Consider the following 17136-nt stretch of genomic DNA (forward strand, 5'->3'; position numbering starts at 1 on the left):
CTACAGACGACACGCAGACATTGTAAGTGTCGGAATTCTGCTGTTAAAATATAGCAATGCGTGAATCAATGCTATGAGGTTGTGCTTGAGCAGACAGAGTTGTTATGTGGCGTTAAATGTAACGGTTGTGCTTGTGTTAGTGTGTAACCACTCGTGTCTGTGTTTTTACAGACAAATGGATCTATGGCAGAAAAATCCCGCGGAACAAGACCAACATGAAGCTTTGATGAACACGTCAAAGCTTTTCATTGTAAATAACTGTACATAATGTAAATAAAATAGCATAAGAATGAATTTGAGTCTGAATTTTTCTAAGCATAGACTTTTTATTGATCTGGGTCAGCTTTAAAAGCTGCTTTTGTAAACAATATAGATACAGAAAAGTGTTTTATCAGCAAACACATCACTTTACTTTTTATGAATGTATGTACCATATCGAACACTTTACATTGCTCATAAAATGTTCCTGTAGCTCAGATTTGTTTGTATTGCAAAGGTCAGGAATTAGATTCTCAGGGAACACATGTTGATAGAATCTACAACTTTAATGCAACCTGAAGTCACTTTGGATGAAAAGCAAACAAGAGGCAAACATGAATTTTAAGAGCCAAGCTTGTGTACGTTTAGTGGGATTTTGTATGACGCCTTGAAAGTTAATTGAAGAATGTAAATGTTTCGTAGGATTGTGCAGGATACAATGATATAAATGAAAACAAGAATGTTATTTGGCTTTTAAACAGCTTTATTTACAATGCATTCATACCAAGTTAAAGACCAAACAGTCAACTAAATTTTAACATACAGCATTCATGCGTCAAGAGATTAACTGAGAGTCTTCACAGCCATTTCCTTGATGTCAATGACACACTAAAACCCAGAGCCTGCCTTGTTGTTCAACATCATAGAGCCCGTCATCCTATGACGTAACACCATGCATGAAAGTTGCATTCAACCTTTGACGAAGTGGTCACTACACGTACTCTGGCGAAAGTTACGGCTCTTCATCTGCGTTTTGCGCTTCAGAAAAGCAGTGACGTGACGTCATGTGAAAACGACATTCGAACGATATCTTAAAAGAATCTGTAAAAATATTAAACTCGCAGACGTAAATAAGTTTATACGACACAAAATAATGCAATGGAAAAGCTGAAAATTAAATAAAAATGTATTAGTAACAGTTAAGAAATACGAATCTGTAAATCCATAGTTTTGTGTAGAATTTTAAATCGGCCTAATTCGTAAAACATTAAAAATCGCTTTAAAAACTAAAAGTCTAATAGCCGGTTTCAGTAATAAAAAATCTACAAATGAATAAATTAGATGAATAATAAATGAATATAAATAATGCATTAATCATACCGTTATGTTGTAGGGCACGCGCAGCTTGGGAGAAGGCGTTCATTGAGCCTACGTCACTTCGTATTAGTTCCGCTGCTCGTTTTTTATTTTTTAGACCAGTTGGGTCTTTTATTTTAATTTGATCGTTTTAGTTTCTACTGTACGATGTTTTATTTTAGTATTGTGATTTTTGGTCACCCATAAAAAAACATTTATGTCAAAAGAGTCCTCACTTTAATCGGACTCCATACAAAGCAACGCCACATTCCGGCGATGTATTAATTTGTTAATAATTTATTACTAAATCTATTTCTCATTTGTTTTATTTTAAATAAACGCGATTAGTATTAAAAAAAGAAATCGATTTTGTCCCATTACAAAACGACGCATGACGTTGACGTGGTCATCTGCGTATCACCTTAAACGTCGATCACTAGGCAACGAGCGCGTAGCGTACCTTCTACAAACAACAAACATTGATTTGACGAGCCGCTGGATGAGACGGAGCGATCTTCAGATTTGCATTTTCCATTTCTTGACTTTATTGATACATTCATTTCGTTAATTTATTCATTTATCAATACATTTTCATCTGAATTACTCAGTGTCATATTTTTGTCTGGTTTTAACATTTCTTGTTTTTAACGTATTCTCAGTCCGTGAGTTGTTATTTTCACAGGTCAGATGACATCGTTCATCGGAGGAAGCTCTTGTGGAGCTGGCGTACCGAGGGATCAGATCGCCTCGTTGTTCGTGGGGGATCTTCATCCAGAAGTGTCCGAGTTCGTCCTCCATCAGACGTTCAGCCCGTTCGGTCCGATCCAGTCCGTGCGGGTCTGCAGAGACAGGGTGACTCGGCGATCCCTGCGGTATGGTTATGTTAACTTTGTTAACCACGCCAATGGTAAGTTATCTCTCCGTTCTTCACCTTGACATCTTGGTAATAAACATTTGAATTTGAAATTTCAGCCTTGTGTTATTTTCTTATTAGTTTGTTGTTTCCTGTAAATCATCTTTAAATTAGGCTATGTGAAGTGTGCCGTACAAACAAACTTGCTAGGTCTTGTCTCTTATCAACTCTGTCTTTCAGCTGAGAGCGCCATGGACAGCCTGATGTGTCAGGATCTTCTGGGCAGACCCATGCGGATCATGTTCTCCCAGCGTGATTCCACTCTGAGGACGACTGGGGTCGGGAACATCTTCATCAAGGGTCTGGCCAGCAGCATCGATGGTGCCAGCCTTTATGACTGCTTCTCAATTTTTGGGAAGATCCTGTCCTGCAAGGTAATATCTGCAGTTTGATTGTTTTCTTGTATAAGGTAGATCATGTGTTGATGTCTGAATTCATGTCGGTCGTCAAGGTGGTCTGCGATGCACATGGATCCAAAGGTTATGGATTCGTCCACTTTGCCACCTTTGAAGCGGCAGAGAAGGCCATCAAAGCGCTTGATGGCATGTTGTTGGACGACCAGCTAGTGTAAGTGGATTTCAGTTGTACTACTTGTACTTTGTCTTGTCTAATCGAATAGTGTCGAGCTCGTTTGGTTTGTGTTTTAAAGGTCCATTGGCCACTTTAAAACCTTTCAAGAGCGTCATGTTGAGCAGCAGGTCATGGCTCAGGACAACGAGAGGCACTACCCGGTATCCAAACCCTTTGATCACCTAACGAATCTTTAGCGAATGTTGAAGCGTTCTTGTGTTACTGACTGGATCTTGTCTGTTCGACAGGGGGTGAGTCTGTACGTGTGTAACCTGCCCTATAGCTTCAGTGAGCAGCAGCTGTACAGAGCGTTTTCACCCTTTGGAAGCATCATCAGTGCCAAGGTATGACGCTCATTGTTTTATTGAGATTAGTAATTAACAATCGAAGTGAAAGACTTAAACGAGTGCTTTTCTGTGTTCAGTTGATGATGGAGGCCGGACGCAGCCGAGGCTTTGGATTCGTCAGCTTCTCCACCCTCAACGATGCGACCACGGCCGCGTCTGTCATGAACGGGCGAGTGGTTGCCGGCAGGGCGTTGCGGGTCACTCTGTCTCGTCACAATGAGCAGAAGACCCAGGCTGAGAAGCAGGACAGCAGCAGTGAATCGCTTCCTGCTGGACGGTTTACGTCTGCTGTTCCTCAAGTGAGATGAGCCACTATTACAGGTTTCTCGAGATTGAAAGGCAATAACAATTCATGTAATTAGCTGAACTTCGTTTTTGCATGTGGCAGGTTCAAAAACGCCTTGACGTTCAGCCTGAAAACCAGCTCGCGCTCCAGCCCGTCAGTCGACAGACAGCAGCGTGCGACCTCGCTCAGAGTCAGTAGCCTCTTCATATCTTACTCATTCTGTAAATGATGCTTCGTCAGCCCCTTCGTATTCACATTATTATTCACTCCCAAGTATTTATAGAGGATGTACATCTTTCCATGTCTACAGGTGAGAGTCTCCGCCCACCGATGCCTGTCGTCCTGTGGGATGATGTTCGTACTCGGCCTCAGCGCCTGCTGGTCTCTCAGGTGCTTCTGGAATACCGGGTCAGTGCTCACGCATCATGCATCTGATCTCACTTCGACCACTTCTAGATTACAGAAACAAGTGAGGAATAGTATTCAAATAATAGACTGATGTATGTTGGTGTGCGCAGGCAAGCCAAGCAGAGCTGGATGTCTTGCGTCCTATGCGACTGCTCGCCCTGCCTGCACCCAGTGATGATACGGAAGTTATCACTCACTGTGAGTAGCTTCACGTTTTATTAATCAGACTTGTGTATGTTTCTCTTGGATTATCACTTTAGATTTAATAAGACAAACAAACACTCTTGAATAGCTTTAATTGCTTCATACGACTGTCTTTTCTCTTGTTTCCCGCAGTATCTCAGATTCCCAAAATTCTGCCTGATGGTGCAACAGCTCCCGTCAAAACACAAGCTCAACAGGTAGAAATCTCTTTATGAAACTTTGGATCATTCAAACTTTGAGTTGAATTAAACAATGGCTTACACATCTTTCTCTCTACTGTAACAGCTTGGTGAGTCTTCACATCGGTCACCATCCACGTGGGGGCGCCGGTTCTGGACGACATTAAATAGATGTTCGGAGTACAGAAGCCTGAGCTGCCCCACCAGCTGGAGCATCGTGAATCTACAGACGACACGCAGACATTGTAAGTATCGGAATTCTGCTGTTAAAATATAGCAATGCGTGAATCAATGCTATGAGGTTGTGCTTGAGCAGACAGAGTTGTTATGTGGCGTTAAATGTAACGGTTGTGCTTGTGTTAGTGTGTAACCACTCGTGTCTGTGTTTTTACAGACAAATGGATCTATGGCAGAAAAATCCCGCGGAACAAGACCAACATGAAGCTTTGATGAACACGTCAAAGCTTTTCATTGTAAATAACTGTACATAATGTAAATAAAATAGCATAAGAATGAATTTGAGTCTGAATTTTTCTAAGCATAGACTTTTTATTGATCTGGGTCAGCTTTAAAAGCTGCTTTTGTAAACAATATAGATACAGAAAAGTGTTTTATCAGCAAACACATCACTTTACTTTTTATGAATGTATGTACCATATCGAACACTTTACATTGCTCATAAAATGTTCCTGTAGCTCAGATTTGTTTGTATTGCAAAGGTCAGGAATTAGATTCTCAGGGAACACATGTTGATAGAATCTACAACTTTAATGCAACCTGAAGTCACTTTGGATAAAAAGCAAACAAGAGGCAAACATGAATTTTAAGAGCCAAGCTTGTGTACGTTTAGTGGGATTTTGTATGACGCCTTGAAAGTTAATTGAAGAATGTAAATGTTTCGTAGGATTGTGCAGGATACAATGATATAAATGAAAACAAGAATGTTATTTGGCTTTTAAACAGCTTTATTTACAATGCATTCATACCAAGTTAAAGACCAAACAGTCAACTAAATTTTAACATACAGCATTCATGCGTCAAGAGATTAACTGAGAGTCTTCACAGCCATTTCCCTGATGTCAATGACACACTAAAACCCAGAGCCTGCCTTGTTGTTCAACATCATAGAGCCCGTCATCCTATGACGTAACACCATCCATGAAAGTTGCATTCAACCTTTGACGAAGTGGTCACTACACGTACTCTGGCGAAAGTTACGGCTCTTCATCTGCGTTTTGCGCTTCAGAAAAGCAGTGACGTGACGTCATGTGAAAACGACATTCGAACGATATCTTAAAAGAATCTGTAAAAATATTAAACTCGCAGACGTAAATAAGTTTATACGACACAAAATAATGCAATGGAAAAGCTGAAAATTAAATAAAAATGTATTAGTAACAGTTAAGAAATACGAATCTGTAAATCCATCGTTTTGTGTAGAATTTTAAATCGGCCTAATTCGTAAAACATTAAAAATCGCTTTAAAAACTAAAAGTCTAATAGCCGGTTTCAGTAATAAAAAATCTACAAATGAATAAATTAGATGAATAATAAATGAATATAAATAATGCATTAATCATACCGTTATGTTGTAGGGCACGCGCAGCTTGGGAGAAGGCGTTCATTGAGCCTACGTCACTTCGTATTAGTTCCGCTGCTCGTTTTTTTATTTTTTAGACCAGTTGGGTCTTTTATTTTAATTTGATCGTTTTAGTTTCTACTGTACGATGTTTTATTTTAGTATTGTGATTTTTGGTCACCCATAAAAAAACATTTATGTCAAAAGAGTCCTCACTTTAATCGGACTCCATACAAAGCAACGCCACATTCCGGCGATGTATTAATTTGTTAATAATTTATTACTAAATCTATTTCTCATTTGTATTATTTTAAATAAACGCGATTAGTATTAAAAAAAGAAATCGATTTTGTCCCATTACAAAACGACGCATGACGTTGACGTGGTCATCTGCGTATCACCTTAAACGTCGATCACTAGGCAACGAGCGCGTAGCGTACCTTCTACAAACAACAAACATTGATTTGACGAGCCGCTGGATGAGACGGAGCGATCTTCAGATTTGCATTTTCCATTTCTTGACTTTATTGATACATTCATTTCGTTAATTTATTCATTTATCAATACATTTTCATCTGAATTACTCAGTGTCATATTTTTGTCTGGTTTTAACATTTCTTGTTTTTAACGTATTCTCAGTCCGTGAGTTGTTATTTTCACAGGTCAGATGACATCGTTCATCGGAGGAAGCTCTTGTGGAGCTGGCGTACCGAGGGATCAGATCGCCTCGTTGTTCGTGGGGGACCTTCATCCAGAAGTGTCCGAGTTCGTCCTCCATCAGACGTTCAGCCCGTTCGGTCCGATCCAGTCCGTGCGGGTCTGCAGAGACAGGGTGACTCGGCGATCCCTGCGGTATGGTTATGTTAACTTTGTTAACCACGCCAATGGTAAGTTATCTCTCCGTTCTTCACCTTGACATCTTGGTAATAAACATTTGAATTTGAAATTTCAGCCTTGTGTATTTTTCTCCTCGATGTTGTTTCCTGTAAATCATCTTTAAATTAGGCTATGTGAAGTGTGCCGTACAAACAAACTTGCTAGGTCTTGTCTCTTATCAACTCTGTCTTTCAGCTGAGAGCGCCATGGACAGCCTGATGTGTCAGGATCTTCTGGGCAGACCCATGCGGATCATGTTCTCCCAGCGTGATTCCACTCTGAGGACGACTGGGGTCGGGAACATCTTCATCAAGGGTCTGGCCAGCAGCATCGATGGTGCCAGCCTTTATGACTGCTTCTCAATTTTTGGGAAGATCCTGTCCTGCAAGGTAATATCTGCAGTTTGATTGTTTTCTTGTATAAGGTAGATCATGTGTTGATGTCTGAATTCATGTCGGTCGTCAAGGTGGTCTGCGATGCACATGGATCCAAAGGTTATGGATTCGTCCACTTTGCCACCTTTGAAGCGGCAGAGAAGGCCATCAAAGCGCTTGATGGCATGTTGTTGGACGACCAGCTAGTGTAAGTGGATTTCAGTTGTACTACTTGTACTTTGTCTTGTCTAATCGAATAGTGTCGAGCTCGTTTGGTTTGTGTTTTAAAGGTCCATTGGCCACTTTAAAACCTTTCAAGAGCGTCATGTTGAGCAGCAGGTCATGGCTCAGGACAACGAGAGGCACTACCCGGTATCCAAACCCTTTGATCACCTAACGAATCTTTAGCGAATGTTGAAGCGTTCTTGTGTTACTGACTGGATCTTGTCTGTTCGACAGGGGGTGAGTCTGTACGTGTGTAACCTGCCCTATAGCTTCAGTGAGCAGCAGCTGTACAGAGCGTTTTCACCCTTTGGAAGCATCATCAGTGCCAAGGTATGACGCTCATTGTTTTATTGAGATTAGTAATTAACAATCGAAGTGAAAGACTTAAACGAGTGCTTTTCTGTGTTCAGTTGATGATGGAGGCCGGACGCAGCCGAGGCTTTGGATTCGTCAGCTTCTCCACCCTCAACGATGCGACCACGGCCGCGTCTGTCATGAACGGGCGAGTGGTTGCCGGCAGGGCGTTGCGGGTCACTCTGTCTCGTCACAATGAGCAGAAGACCCAGGCTGAGAAGCAGGACAGCAGCAGTGAATCGCTTCCTGCTGGACGGTTTACGTCTGCTGTTCCTCAAGTGAGATGAGCCACTATTACAGGTTTCTCGAGATTGAAAGGCAATAACAATTCATGTAATTAGCTGAACTTCGTTTTTGCATGTGGCAGGTTCAAAAACGCCTTGACGTTCAGCCTGAAAACCAGCTCGCGCTCCAGCCCGTCAGTCGACAGACAGCAGCGTGCGACCTCGCTCAGAGTCAGTAGCCTCTTCATATCTTACTCATTCTGCAAATGATGCTTCGTCAGCCCCTTCGTATTCACATTATTATTCACTCCCAAGTATTTATAGAGGATGTACATCTTTCCATGTCTACAGGTGAGAGTCTCCGCCCACCGATGCCTGTCGTCCTGTGGGATGATGTTCGTACTCGGCCTCAGCGCCTGCTGGTCTCTCAGGTGCTTCTGGAATACCGGGTCAGTGCTCACGCATCATGCATCTGATCTCACTTCGACCACTTCTAGATTACAGAAACAAGTGAGGAATAGTATTCAAATAATAGACTGATGTATGTTGGTGTGCGCAGGCAAGCCAAGCAGAGCTGGATGTCTTGCGTCCTATGCGACTGCTCGCCCTGCCTGCACCCAGTGATGATACGGAAGTTATCACTCACTGTGAGTAGCTTCACGTTTTATTAATCAGACTTGTGTATGTTTCTCTTGGATTATCACTTTAGATTTAATAAGACAAACAAACACTCTTGAATAGCTTTAATTGCTTCATACGACTGTCTTTTCTCTTGTTTCCCGCAGTATCTCAGATTCCCAAAATTCTGCCTGATGGTGCAACAGCTCCCGTCAAAACACAAGCTCAACAGGTAGAAATCTCTTTATGAAACTTTGGATCATTCAAACTTTGAGTTGAATTAAACAATGGCTTACACATCTTTCTCTCTACTGTAACAGCTTGGTGAGTCTTCACATCGGTCACCATCCACGTGGGGGCGCCGGTTCTGGACGACATTAAATAGATGTTCGGAGTACAGAAGCCTGAGCTGCCCCACCAGCTGGAGCATCGTGAATCTACAGACGACACGCAGACATTGTAAGTATCGGAATTCTGCTGTTAAAATATAGCAATGCGTGAATCAATGCTATGAGGTTGTGCTTGAGCAGACAGAGTTGTTATGTGGCGTTAAATGTAACGGTTGTGCTTGTGTTAGTGTGTAACCACTCGTGTCTGTGTTTTTACAGACAAATGGATCTATGGCAGAAAAATCCCGCGGAACAAGACCAACATGAAGCTTTGATGAACACGTCAAAGCTTTTCATTGTAAATAACTGTACATAATGTAAATAAAATAGCATAAGAATGAATTTGAGTCTGAATTTTTCTAAGCATAGACTTTTTATTGATCTGGGTCAGCTTTAAAAGCTGCTTTTGTAAACAATATAGATACAGAAAAGTGTTTTATCAGCAAACACATCACTTTACTTTTTATGAATGTATGTACCATATCGAACACTTTACATTGCTCATAAAATGTTCCTGTAGCTCAGATTTGTTTGTATTGCAAAGGTCAGGAATTAGATTCTCAGGGAACACATGTTGATAGAATCTACAACTTTAATGCAACCTGAAGTCACTTTGGATAAAAAGCAAACAAGAGGCAAACATGAATTTTAAGAGCCAAGCTTGTGTACGTTTAGTGGGATTTTGTATGACGCCTTGAAAGTTAATTGAAGAATGTAAATGTTTCGTAGGATTGTGCAGGATACAATGATATAAATGAAAACAAGAATGTTATTTGGCTTTTAAACAGCTTTATTTACAATGCATTCATACCAAGTTAAAGACCAAACAGTCAACTAAATTTTAACATACAGCATTCATGCGTCAAGAGATTAACTGAGAGTCTTCACAGCCATTTCCCTGATGTCAATGACACACTAAAACCCAGAGCCTGCCTTGTTGTTCAACATCATAGAGCCCGTCATCCTATGACGTAACACCATCCATGAAAGTTGCATTCAACCTTTGACGAAGTGGTCACTACACGTACTCTGGCGAAAGTTACGGCTCTTCATCTGCGTTTTGCGCTTCAGAAAAGCAGTGACGTGACGTCATGTGAAAACGACATTCGAACGATATCTTAAAAGAATCTGTAAAAATATTAAACTCGCAGACGTAAATAAGTTTATACGACACAAAATAATGCAATGGAAAAGCTGAAAATTAAATAAAAATGTATTAGTAACAGTTAAGAAATACGAATCTGTAAATCCATCGTTTTGTGTAGAATTTTAAATCGGCCTAATTCGTAAAACATTAAAAATCGCTTTAAAAACTAAAAGTCTAATAGCCGGTTTCAGTAATAAAAAATCTACAAATGAATAAATTAGATGAATAATAAATGAATATAAATAATGCATTAATCATACCGTTATGTTGTAGGGCACGCGCAGCTTGGGAGAAGGCGTTCATTGAGCCTACGTCACTTCGTATTAGTTCCGCTGCTCGTTTTTTATTTTTTAGACCAGTTGGGTCTTTTATTTTAATTTGATCGTTTTAGTTTCTACTGTACGATGTTTTATTTTAGTATTGTGATTTTTGGTCACCCATAAAAAAACATTTATGTCAAAAGAGTCCTCACTTTAATCGGACTCCATACAAAGCAACGCCACATTCCGGCGATGTATTAATTTGTTAATAATTTATTACTAAATCTATTTCTCATTTGTATTATTTTAAATAAACGCGATTAGTATTAAAAAAAGAAATCGATTTTGTCCCATTACAAAACGACGCATGACGTTGACGTGGTCATCTGCGTATCACCTTAAACGTCGATCACTAGGCAACGAGCGCGTAGCGTACCTTCTACAAACAACAAACATTGATTTGACGAGCCGCTGGATGAGACGGAGCGATCTTCAGATTTGCATTTTCCATTTCTTGACTTTATTGATACATTCATTTCGTTAATTTATTCATTTATCAATACATTTCCATCTGAATTACTCAGTGTCATATTTTTGTCTGGTTTTAACATTTCTTGTTTTTAACGTATTCTCAGTCCGTGAGTTGTTATTTTCACAGGTCAGATGACATCGTTCATCGGAGGAAGCTCTTGTGGAGCTGGCGTACCGAGGGATCAGATCGCCTCGTTGTTCGTGGGGGACCTTCATCCAGAAGTGTCCGAGTTCGTCCTCCATCAGACGTTCAGCCCGTTCGGTCCGATCCAGTCCGTGCGGGTCTGCAGAGACAGGGTGACTCGGCGATCCCTGCGGTATGGTTATGTTAACTTTGTTAACCACGCCAATGGTAAGTTATCTCTCCGTTCTTCACCTTGACATCTTGGTAATAAACATTTGAATTTGAAATTTCAGCCTTGTGTATTTTTCTCCTCGATGTTGTTTCCTGTAAATCATCTTTAAATTAGGCTATGTGAAGTGTGCCGTACAAACAAACTTGCTAGGTCTTGTCTCTTATCAACTCTGTCTTTCAGCTGAGAGCGCCATGGACAGCCTGATGTGTCAGGATCTTCTGGGCAGACCCATGCGGATCATGTTCTCCCAGCGTGATTCCACTCTGAGGACGACTGGGGTCGGGAACATCTTCATCAAGGGTCTGGCCAGCAGCATCGATGGTGCCAGCCTTTATGACTGCTTCTCAATTTTTGGGAAGATCCTGTCCTGCAAGGTAATATCTGCAGTTTGATTGTTTTCTTGTATAAGGTAGATCATGTGTTGATGTCTGAATTCATGTTGGTCGTCAAGGCGGTCTGCGATGCACATGGATCCAAAGGTTATGGATTCGTCCACTTTGCCACCTTTGAAGCGGCAGAGAAGGCCATCAAAGCGCTTGATGGCATGTTGTTGGACGACCAGCTAGTGTAAGTGGATTTCAGTTGTACTTCTTGTACTTTGTCTTGTCTAATCGAATAGTGTTGAGCTCGTTTGGTTTGTGTTTTAAAGGTCCATCGGCCACTTTAAAACCTTTCAAGAGCGTCATGTTGAGCAGCAGGTCATGGCTCAGGACAACGAGAGGCACTACCCGGTATCCAAACCCTTTGATCACCTAACGAATCTTTAGCGAATGTTGAAGCGTTCTTGTGTTACTGACTGGATCTTGTCTGTTCGACAGGGGGTGAGTCTGTACGTGTGTAACCTGCCCTATAGCTTCAGTGAGCAGCAGCTGTACAGAGCGTTTTCACCCTTTGGAAGCATCATCAGTTCCAAGGTATGACGCTCATTGTTTTATTGTGATTAGTAATTAACAATCGAAGTGAAAGACTTAAACGAGTGCTTTTCTCTGTTCAGTTGATGATGGAGGCCGGACGCAGCCGAGGCTTTGGATTCGTCAGCTTCTCCACCCTCAACGATGCGACCACGGCCGCGTCTGTCATGAACGGGCGAGTGGTTGCCGGCAGGGCGTTGCGGGTCACTCTGTCTCGTCACAATGAGCAGAAGACCCAGGCTGAGAAGCAGGACAGCAGCAGTGAATCGCTTCCTGCTGGACGGTTTACGTCTGCTGTTCCTCAAGTGAGATGAGCCACTATTACAGGTTTCTCGAGATTGAAAGGCAATAACAATTCATGTAATTAGCTGAACTTCGTTTTTGCATGTGGCAGGTTCAAAAACGCCTTGACGTTCAGCCTGAAAACCAGCTCGCGCTCCAGCCCGTCAGTCGACAGACAGCAGCGTGCGACCTCGCTCAGAGTCAGTAGCCTCTTCATATCTTACTCATTCTGTAAATGATGCTTCGTCAGCCCCTTCGTATTCACATTATTATTCACTCCCAAGTATTTATAGAGGATGTACATCTTTCCATGTCTACAGGTGAGAGTCTCCGCCCACCGATGCCTGTCGTCCTGTGGGATGATGTTCGTACTCGGCCTCAGCGCCTGCTGGTCTCTCAGGTGCTTCTGGAATACCGGGTCAGTGCTCACGCATCATGCATCTGATCTCACTTCGACCACTTCTAGATTACAGAAACAAGTGAGGAATAGTATTCAAATAATAGACTGATGTATGTTGGTGTGCGCAGGCAAGCCAAGCAGAGCTGGATGTCTTGCGTCCTATGCGACTGCTCGCCCTGCCTGCACCCAGTGATGATACGGAAGTTATCACTCACTGTGAGTAGCTTCACGTTTTATTAATCAGACTTGTGTATGTTTCTCTTGGATTATCACTTTAGATTTAATAAGACAAACAAACACTCTTGGAGAGCTTTAATTGCTTCATACGACTGTCTTTTCTCTTGTTTCCCGCAGTATCTCAGATTCCCAAAATTCTGCCTGATGGTGCAACAGCTCCCGTCAAAACACAAGCTCAACAGGTAGAAATCTCTTTATGAAACTTTGGATCATTCAAACTTTGAGTTGAATTAAACAATGGCTTACACATCTTTCTCTCTACTGTAACAGCTTGGTGAGTCTTCACATCGGTCACCATCCACGTGGGGGCGCCGGTTCTGGACGACATTAAATAGATGTTCGGAGTACAGAAGCCTGAGCTGCCCCACCAGCTGGAGCATCGTGAATCTACAGACGACACGCAGACATTGTAAGTGTCGGAATTCTGCTGTTAAAATATAGCAATGCGTGAATCAATGCTATGAGGTTGTGCTTGAGCAGACAGAGTTGTTATGTGGCGTTAAATGTAACGGTTGTGCTTGTGTTAGTGTGTAACCACTCGTGTCTGTGTTTTTACAGACAAATGGATCTATGGCAGAACAATCCCGCGGAACAAGACCAACATGAAGCCTTGATGAACACGTCAAAGCTTTTCATTGTAAATAACTGTACATAATGTAAATAAAATAGCATAAGAATGAATTTGAGTCTGAATTTTTCTAAGCATAGACTTTTTATTGATCTGGGTCAGCTTTAAAAGCTGCTTTTGTAAACAATATAGATACAGAAAAGTGTTTTATCAGCAAACACATCACTTTACTTTTTATGAATGTATGTACCATATCGAACACTTTACATTGCTCATAAAATGTTCCTGTAGCTCAGATTTGTTTGTATTGCAAAGGTCAGGAATTAGATTCTCAGGGAACACATGTTGATAGAATCTACAACTTTAATGCAACCTGAAGTCACTTTGGATAAAAAGCAAACAAGAGGCAAACATGAATTTTAAGAGCCAAGCTTGTGTACGTTTAGTGGGATTTTGTATGACGCCTTGAAAGTTAATTGAAGAATGTAAATGTTTCGTAGGATTGTGCAGGATACAATGATATAAATGAAAACAAGAATGTTATTTGGCTTTTAAACAGCTTTATTTACAATGCATTCATACCAAGTTAAAGACCAAACAGTCAACTAAATTTTAACATACAGCATTCATGCGTCAAGAGATTAACTGAGAGTCTTCACAGCCATTTCCCTGATGTCAATGACACACTAAAACCCAGAGCCTGCCTTGTTGTTCAACATCATAGAGCCCGTCATCCTATGACGTAACACCATCCATGAAAGTTGCATTCAACCTTTGACGAAGTGGTCACTACACGTACTCTGGCGAAAGTTACGGCTCTTCATCTGCGTTTTGCGCTTCAGAAAAGCAGTGACGTGACGTCATGTGAAAACGACATTCGAACGATATCTTAAAAGAATCTGTAAAAATATTAAACTCGCAGACGTAAATAAGTTTATACGACACAAAATAATGCAATGGAAAAGCTGAAAATTAAATAAAAATGTATTAGTAACAGTTAAGAAATACGAATCTGTAAATCCATCGTTTTGTGTAGAATTTTAAATCGGCCTAATTCGTAAAACATTAAAAATCGCTTTAAAAACTAAAAGTCTAATAGCCGGTTTCAGTAATAAAAAATCTACAAATGAATAAATTAGATGAATAATAAATGAATATAAATAATGCATTAATCATACCGTTATGTTGTAGGGCACGCGCAGCTTGGGAGAAGGCGTTCATTGAGCCTACGTCACTTCGTATTAGTTCCGCTGCTCGTTTTTTATTTTTTAGACCAGTTGGGTCTTTTATTTTAATTTGATCGTTTTAGTTTCTACTGTACGATGTTTTATTTTAGTATTGTGATTTTTGGTCACCCATAAAAAAACATTTATGTCAAAAGAGTCCTCACTTTAATCGGACTCCATACAAAGCAACGCCACATTCCGGCGATGTATTAATTTGTTAATAATTTATTACTAAATCTATTTCTCATTTGTATTATTTTAAATAAACGCGATTAGTATTAAAAAAAGAAATCGATTTTGTCCCATTACAAAACGACGCATGACGTTGACGTGGTCATCTGCGTATCACCTTAAACGTCGATCACTAGGCAACGAGCGCGTAGCGTACCTTCTACAAACAACAAACATTGATTTGACGAGCCGCTGGATGAGACGGAGCGATCTTCAGATTTGCATTTTCCATTTCTTGACTTTATTGATACATTCATTTCGTTAATTTATTCATTTATCAATACATTTCATCTGAATTACTCAGTGTCATATTTTTGTCTGGTTTTAACATTTCTTGTTTTTAACGTATTCTCAGTCCGTGAGTTGTTATTTTCACAGGTCAGATGACATCGTTCATCGGAGGAAGCTCTTGTGGAGCTGGCGTACCGAGGGATCAGATCGCCTCGTTGTTCGTGGGGGACCTTCATCCAGAAGTGTCCGAGTTCGTCCTCCATCAGACGTTCAGCCCGTTCGGTCCGATCCAGTCCGTGCGGGTCTGCAGAGACAGGGTGACTCGGCGATCCCTGCGGTATGGTTATGTTAACTTTGTTAACCACGCCAATGGTAAGTTATCTCTCCGTTCTTCACCTTGACATCTTGGTAATAAACATTTGAATTTGAAATTTCAGCCTTGTGTATTTTTCTCCTCGATGTTGTTTCCTGTAAATCATCTTTAAATTAGGCTATGTGAAGTGTGCCGTACAAACAAACTTGCTAGGTCTTGTCTCTTATCAACTCTGTCTTTCAGCTGAGAGCGCCATGGACAGCCTGATGTGTCAGGATCTTCTGGGCAGACCCATGCGGATCATGTTCTCCCAGCGTGATTCCACTCTGAGGACGACTGGGGTCGGGAACATCTTCATCAAGGGTCTGGCCAGCAGCATCGATGGTGCCAGCCTTTATGACTGCTTCTCAATTTTTGGGAAGATCCTGTCCTGCAAGGTAATATCCGCAGTTGATTGTTTTCTTGTATAAGGTAGATCATGTGTTGATGTCTGAATTCATGTCGGTCGTCAAGGCGGTCTGCGATGCACATGGATCCAAAGGTTATGGATTCGTCCACTTTGCCACCTTTGAAGCGGCAGAGAAGGCCATCAAAGCGCTTGATGGCATGTTGTTGGACGACCAGCTAGTGTAAGTGGATTTCAGTTGTACTTCTTGTACTTTGTCTTGTCTAATCGAATAGTGTCGAGCTCGTTTGGTTTGTGTTTTAAAGGTCCATTGGCCACTTTAAAACCTTTCAAGAGCGTCATGTTGAGCAGCAGGTCATGGCTCAGGACAACGAGAGGCACTACCCGGTATCCAAACCCTTTGATCACCTAACGAATCTTTAGCGAATGTTGAAGCGTTCTTGTGTTACTGACTGGATCTTGTCTGTTCGACAGGGGGTGAGTCTGTACGTGTGTAACCTGCCCTATAGCTTCAGTGAGCAGCAGCTGTACAGAGCGTTTTCACCCTTTGGAAGCATCATCAGTTCCAAGGTATGACGCTCATTGTTTTATTGTGATTAGTAATTAACAATCGAAGTGAAAGACTTAAACGAGTGCTTTTCTCTGTTCAGTTGATGATGGAGGCCGGACGCAGCCGAGGCTTTGGATTCGTCAGCTTCTCCACCCTCAACGATGCGACCACGGCCGCGTCTGTCATGAACGGGCGAGTGGTTGCCGGCAGGGCGTTGCGGGTCACTCTGTCTCGTCACAATGAGCAGAAGACCCAGGCTGAGAAGCAGGACAGCAGCAGTGAATCGCTTCCTGCTGGACGGTTTACGTCTGCTGTTCCTCAAGTGAGATGAGCCACTATTACAGGTTTCTCGAGATTGAAAGGCAATAACAATTCATGTAATTAGCTGAACTTCGTTTTTGCATGTGGCAGGTTCAAAAACGCCTTGACGTTCAGCCTGAAAACCAGCTCGCGCTCCAGCCCGTCAGTCGACAGACAGCAGCGTGCGACCTCGCTCAGAGTCAGTAGCCTCTTCATATCTTACTCATTCTGTAAATGATGCTTCGTCAGCCCCTTCGTATTCACATTATTATTCACTCCCAAGTATTTATAGAGGATGTACATCTT

At 41.5% G+C, this 17136-nt stretch overlaps 4 protein-coding genes across 4 annotated transcripts; all 4 read left to right on the forward strand.

The window, feature by feature from the left end:
* Positions 1 to 1663: 1663 nt before the first annotated feature.
* On the forward strand, positions 1664 to 3030 carry LOC130413001 (embryonic polyadenylate-binding protein A-like). Its single transcript, XM_056737864.1, has 3 exons — positions 1664 to 2622; positions 2700 to 2815; positions 2898 to 3030. The coding sequence occupies exons 1-3, from the start codon at positions 2440 to 2442 to the stop codon at positions 3013 to 3015; spliced, it is 417 nt and encodes a 138-aa protein (XP_056593842.1). The 5' UTR covers positions 1664 to 2439; the 3' UTR covers positions 3016 to 3030.
* Positions 3031 to 5897: 2867 nt separating this feature from the next.
* Positions 5898 to 7494, forward strand: LOC130413002 (embryonic polyadenylate-binding protein A-like). Its single transcript, XM_056737865.1, has 3 exons — positions 5898 to 7086; positions 7164 to 7279; positions 7362 to 7494. The coding sequence occupies exons 1-3, from the start codon at positions 6904 to 6906 to the stop codon at positions 7477 to 7479; spliced, it is 417 nt and encodes a 138-aa protein (XP_056593843.1). The 5' UTR covers positions 5898 to 6903; the 3' UTR covers positions 7480 to 7494.
* A 2376-nt stretch (positions 7495 to 9870) lies between these two features.
* On the forward strand, positions 9871 to 12576 carry LOC130412913 (embryonic polyadenylate-binding protein A-like). Its single transcript, XM_056737714.1, has 4 exons — positions 9871 to 11549; positions 11627 to 11742; positions 11825 to 11906; positions 12481 to 12576. The coding sequence occupies exons 1-4, from the start codon at positions 11367 to 11369 to the stop codon at positions 12574 to 12576; spliced, it is 477 nt and encodes a 158-aa protein (XP_056593692.1). The 5' UTR covers positions 9871 to 11366.
* A 2745-nt stretch (positions 12577 to 15321) lies between these two features.
* LOC130412914 (embryonic polyadenylate-binding protein A-like) lies at positions 15322 to 17037 on the forward strand. The gene is made up of 4 exons (XM_056737715.1): positions 15322 to 16011; positions 16088 to 16203; positions 16286 to 16367; positions 16942 to 17037. The coding sequence occupies exons 1-4, from the start codon at positions 15829 to 15831 to the stop codon at positions 17035 to 17037; spliced, it is 477 nt and encodes a 158-aa protein (XP_056593693.1). The 5' UTR covers positions 15322 to 15828.
* Positions 17038 to 17136: the final 99 nt, after the last annotated feature.

The sequence above is a fragment of the Triplophysa dalaica genome, chromosome 23 (assembly GCF_015846415.1).
Source record: "Triplophysa dalaica isolate WHDGS20190420 chromosome 23, ASM1584641v1, whole genome shotgun sequence".
NCBI lineage: Eukaryota > Metazoa > Chordata > Actinopteri > Cypriniformes > Nemacheilidae > Triplophysa > Triplophysa dalaica.